The sequence below is a fragment of the Mastomys coucha genome, unplaced genomic scaffold, assembly GCF_008632895.1.
Source record: "Mastomys coucha isolate ucsf_1 unplaced genomic scaffold, UCSF_Mcou_1 pScaffold12, whole genome shotgun sequence".
NCBI classification, from domain to species: domain Eukaryota; kingdom Metazoa; phylum Chordata; class Mammalia; order Rodentia; family Muridae; genus Mastomys; species Mastomys coucha.
In genome coordinates, this window is record NW_022196894.1 from 7,736,891 (window position 1) to 7,740,211 (window position 3,321).

A 3,321-nucleotide genomic window follows, 5' to 3' on the forward strand; every position below is an offset into this window, starting at 1 on the left:
AAAAAAAAAAAAAAAAAAAAAAAAAAAAAAAGGACCAATAAAAACTTCAGCCAGGAGATGGTGATGCACACTTTTAATCCTACCACTCAGGAGGCAGAAGCAGGCAGATCTCTGACTAAGAATGACCCTTATAGAATCTTTCATTTGCATCCTTGGTCATATCTGGATGTCAAACTCTCAGCTACCCTCCAGCATCAGGTCTGCCTGCATGCTGCCATGTTCCCTACAATGACTTAATCTCTGAAACTGTGAGCAAGCCCCAAATAAATGCTTTAAGAATTGCTGTGGTCATATCTCTTCACAGCAATAAACACTAAGACAATATGCAACTCCTAGAAGTAAAGACATGAAACAAAATACAGAAATAAAAGATTCAGTAGAGATGATTAACATGGCCAAAGAGAATTCAAAACAACACTACTCCAATCAATTATAAATCTCTTTACCATCCATTATTCTGTTTTAGAAATAGCACCACCTATAGTAATAAGCCTATATATCAAAACTAAGTTGGGGGCTGGGGAGAGGGCTTAGTGGACCAAGGGTTTACATGAAAACATGTCAGACACATACAAAGATGGGCACAATGGTTGGCATCTGCAATCTTAATTATAGGTGAATGAGTGCATACAGGATCCCTGGAGCTTTTGGCCAGCTAGTCCAGCCAGTCAGTGACCTCCACTGAAAGATCTTGTTTCAAAATTGAAGATGGACAGCAACAGGGGAAGACATTCAATGTTGTTTAATACATAAAATTAAGATGAGTCCTGCTGGGGCTGGAGAGCTCAGTGGTTAAGCTATCTGCTTTTTCAGAGAACCCAGGTTCAATTCCCAGTACCAAGCAAGACGGCAGCTCACAACTCCAATTCCAGAAGATCTGACACTCAAACATACATGCAGTCAAAACACCAAGGCACATAAAGTAAGCCTGAACATCCCTTAAGATTGAACCCATACACTAAGCACATGCCTCACCAGTAAGCCATCTCTGCCTTCAGCTTTAGTATTAATTCATCTGAAACAGGGTCTTAGAGCTTAAGTTAGCTCTGGACTTGCTGTGTTTCTTTTGGCTACATGTCATTTTTTTTAAAGATTTATTATTATACGTAAATACACTGTAGCTATCTTCAGACACATCAGAGGGGGCATCAGATCTCATTCCAGATGGTTGTGAGCCATCATGTGGTTGCTGGGAATTGAACTCATGATCTCTGGAAGAGCAGTCGGTGCTCTTAACCACTGAGCGCCATCTCTCCAGCCCTTGGCTACATGTTATTAAGCCCCACCCAATATTATAACTTTTATACTAACTTGCTTCTTCACACTACGAAAGGAGACGGTGTTTTCATCCTGAGATGTGACAAATGAAGAAAAGATGGGAAGGGAAACTGACTTCTCAGTTTTCAGGAACAAGAGTTTCACACTCCGCCATTTCTGAAACAAAGAAATAATGTCATTTATACACACTCTGCTTTTTTAGAATGGAAAGCAGATGCATGCACTTGCCATACTGTACCTCTGGCAATTTTTCTGAAAGCATTTCTGAGACTGCTAGGATGTTGTCAACGATGTGTTCAGTCTCCATTCCAGTGTGACCAATACGGACCGTACTAGAATTTAATAAAGCAATAAAGTTTTAATCTTTAACTTTTGTATTTTAAAACTCCACTCCCTGAAGTAAAACACCACCATGCTGAACGAAACACACATCAACAGGCTGGACCACAAGATGGCTCTGTGGGTAAAGGCACTTCCCACACAAGCCTGACAACCTGAGCTAAAGCCTCAGAGGACCTCTGAGCTCAGGCTCTCTTGTGGTTGGATAATGTGAACCACTCTATATTTGGTATCTGTAACTTTCTTTGACACCAGCATGCAATGGGACAGTCTATACTGCTTGTCACACCAAGCCTGCACCCACACTGAACGTGTCTCTGACCACTTAAGGTTGGAAAGCAATTCTTATCCTTTGTTTTTAAAGCTGGGCGTGGTAGCACACAAGACTTCAACACCAACATTCAAGGTAGAAGTCAGAATTATAGTGAGACCCTATATCACAACAAGATCTGGGCTGGAGAGATGGCTTAGCAGTTAAGAGCACTGACTGGGCTTCCAAAGGTCCTGAGTTCAAATCCCAGCAACCACATGGTGGTTCAGAACTATCCGTAATGAGATCCAATGTCCTCTTCTGGTATGTCTGAAGACAGCTATGGTGTACTTAATTTATTTTTGTGACAGGGTCTCAATATAGCCCCAGCTGGGCTGGAACTCTCTATGTACACAAAGTTTGCTTCTGACTTAGAGTATATCAGTCTCTGCCTTCTCAGTGTTCGGATTAGAGGGATGTGCTACCGTGCCTGGTTTACATGTATGTGTGCCTGTGCATGTGAATATGTGGGTGCCCTTTTGTCTTTTTTTCCCCACTCTGGAGCTGAGGATGGAACCCAGGGCCTTAAGCACTCTACCACTGAGCTAAATCCCAAACCCCGTGAGTACACTTTAGGCCCAGAGACATCCAATCCCTAAAGGGAGAATTACAGGTTGTTGTGAGTCACATCTACCATGGGTGTTAGAAATCATACGTGGGTTATCTAATTTATATTTTGTGTGTCATGGACAATTTGCAAGTATTGGTTCTCTCCTTCTACTAGTGATGGTCCTGGGAACCAAACACAGGTTGTCATGCTTGGTGGATAGGTGCCTTAAACCTGAACCATCTGGTTGACTCCAAGGGTCTTTTCCTTAGCTTAGGTGTAAGGCTCTTCCTAGTTCAGGATCCTGGGTGAGGATGAACTGAAAGAATCAACATGTATCTACTTTCTCTCAGCTGAAACATTTCTCAACAAGGGAGGACAGCAAGTCTGAACAGGTACAAAACTGAAAAGGCTCCTCCCCAAGGCTATCTAAGCCCTAGACACTTTCCATAGAGTTGCCAGCAGCTGCACAGAACTCCAGCGGTACAGTTTCCATGACAAGCCCATGCTGGGGGAGGCCCTTCATGACACAGCTGCTTACATCAGGTCAGACATATTTCTGTAAGTAATACCACACGTGCCAGTCTAGGTCAGCACAGTAAACTCACAGTTCATCAAGACAGAATAGGCTTGGTCTACTGTCCTGCCCTACCCAGGCTGTACACATCTGTTCACCTCTCTCCAGTTCATCAAGACAGAATAGGCTTGGTCTACTGTCCTGCCCTACCCAGGTTGAACACATTTGTTCACCTCTCTCCAGGAAAATCAGACAATAAAGACAATGAACTCATTAATGGAGGGATTAAAGTTACTTCTAAAGTTTTTTTTTTTTTTTTTTTTTTTTTTT

The 3,321-nt window shown here is 42.4% G+C and overlaps 1 protein-coding gene across 1 annotated transcript in view; it reads right to left on the reverse strand.

Annotated features, from left to right (window-relative positions):
- Rsl1d1 (ribosomal L1 domain containing 1) overlaps positions 1 to 3,321 on the reverse strand; it is a gene marked incomplete at its 3' end in the record, with an annotated part of 12,853 nt that overhangs the window by 4,859 nt on the left and 4,673 nt on the right. The window contains exons 5-7 of the mRNA XM_031364584.1: positions 3,047 to 3,059; positions 1,517 to 1,610; positions 1,312 to 1,434 (exon numbers count right to left, since the gene is read on the reverse strand). Coding sequence (XP_031220444.1) covers positions 1,312 to 1,434; positions 1,517 to 1,610; positions 3,047 to 3,059 — 230 coding nt within the window. The remainder of the gene's footprint in view (positions 1 to 1,311; positions 1,435 to 1,516; positions 1,611 to 3,046; positions 3,060 to 3,321) is intronic.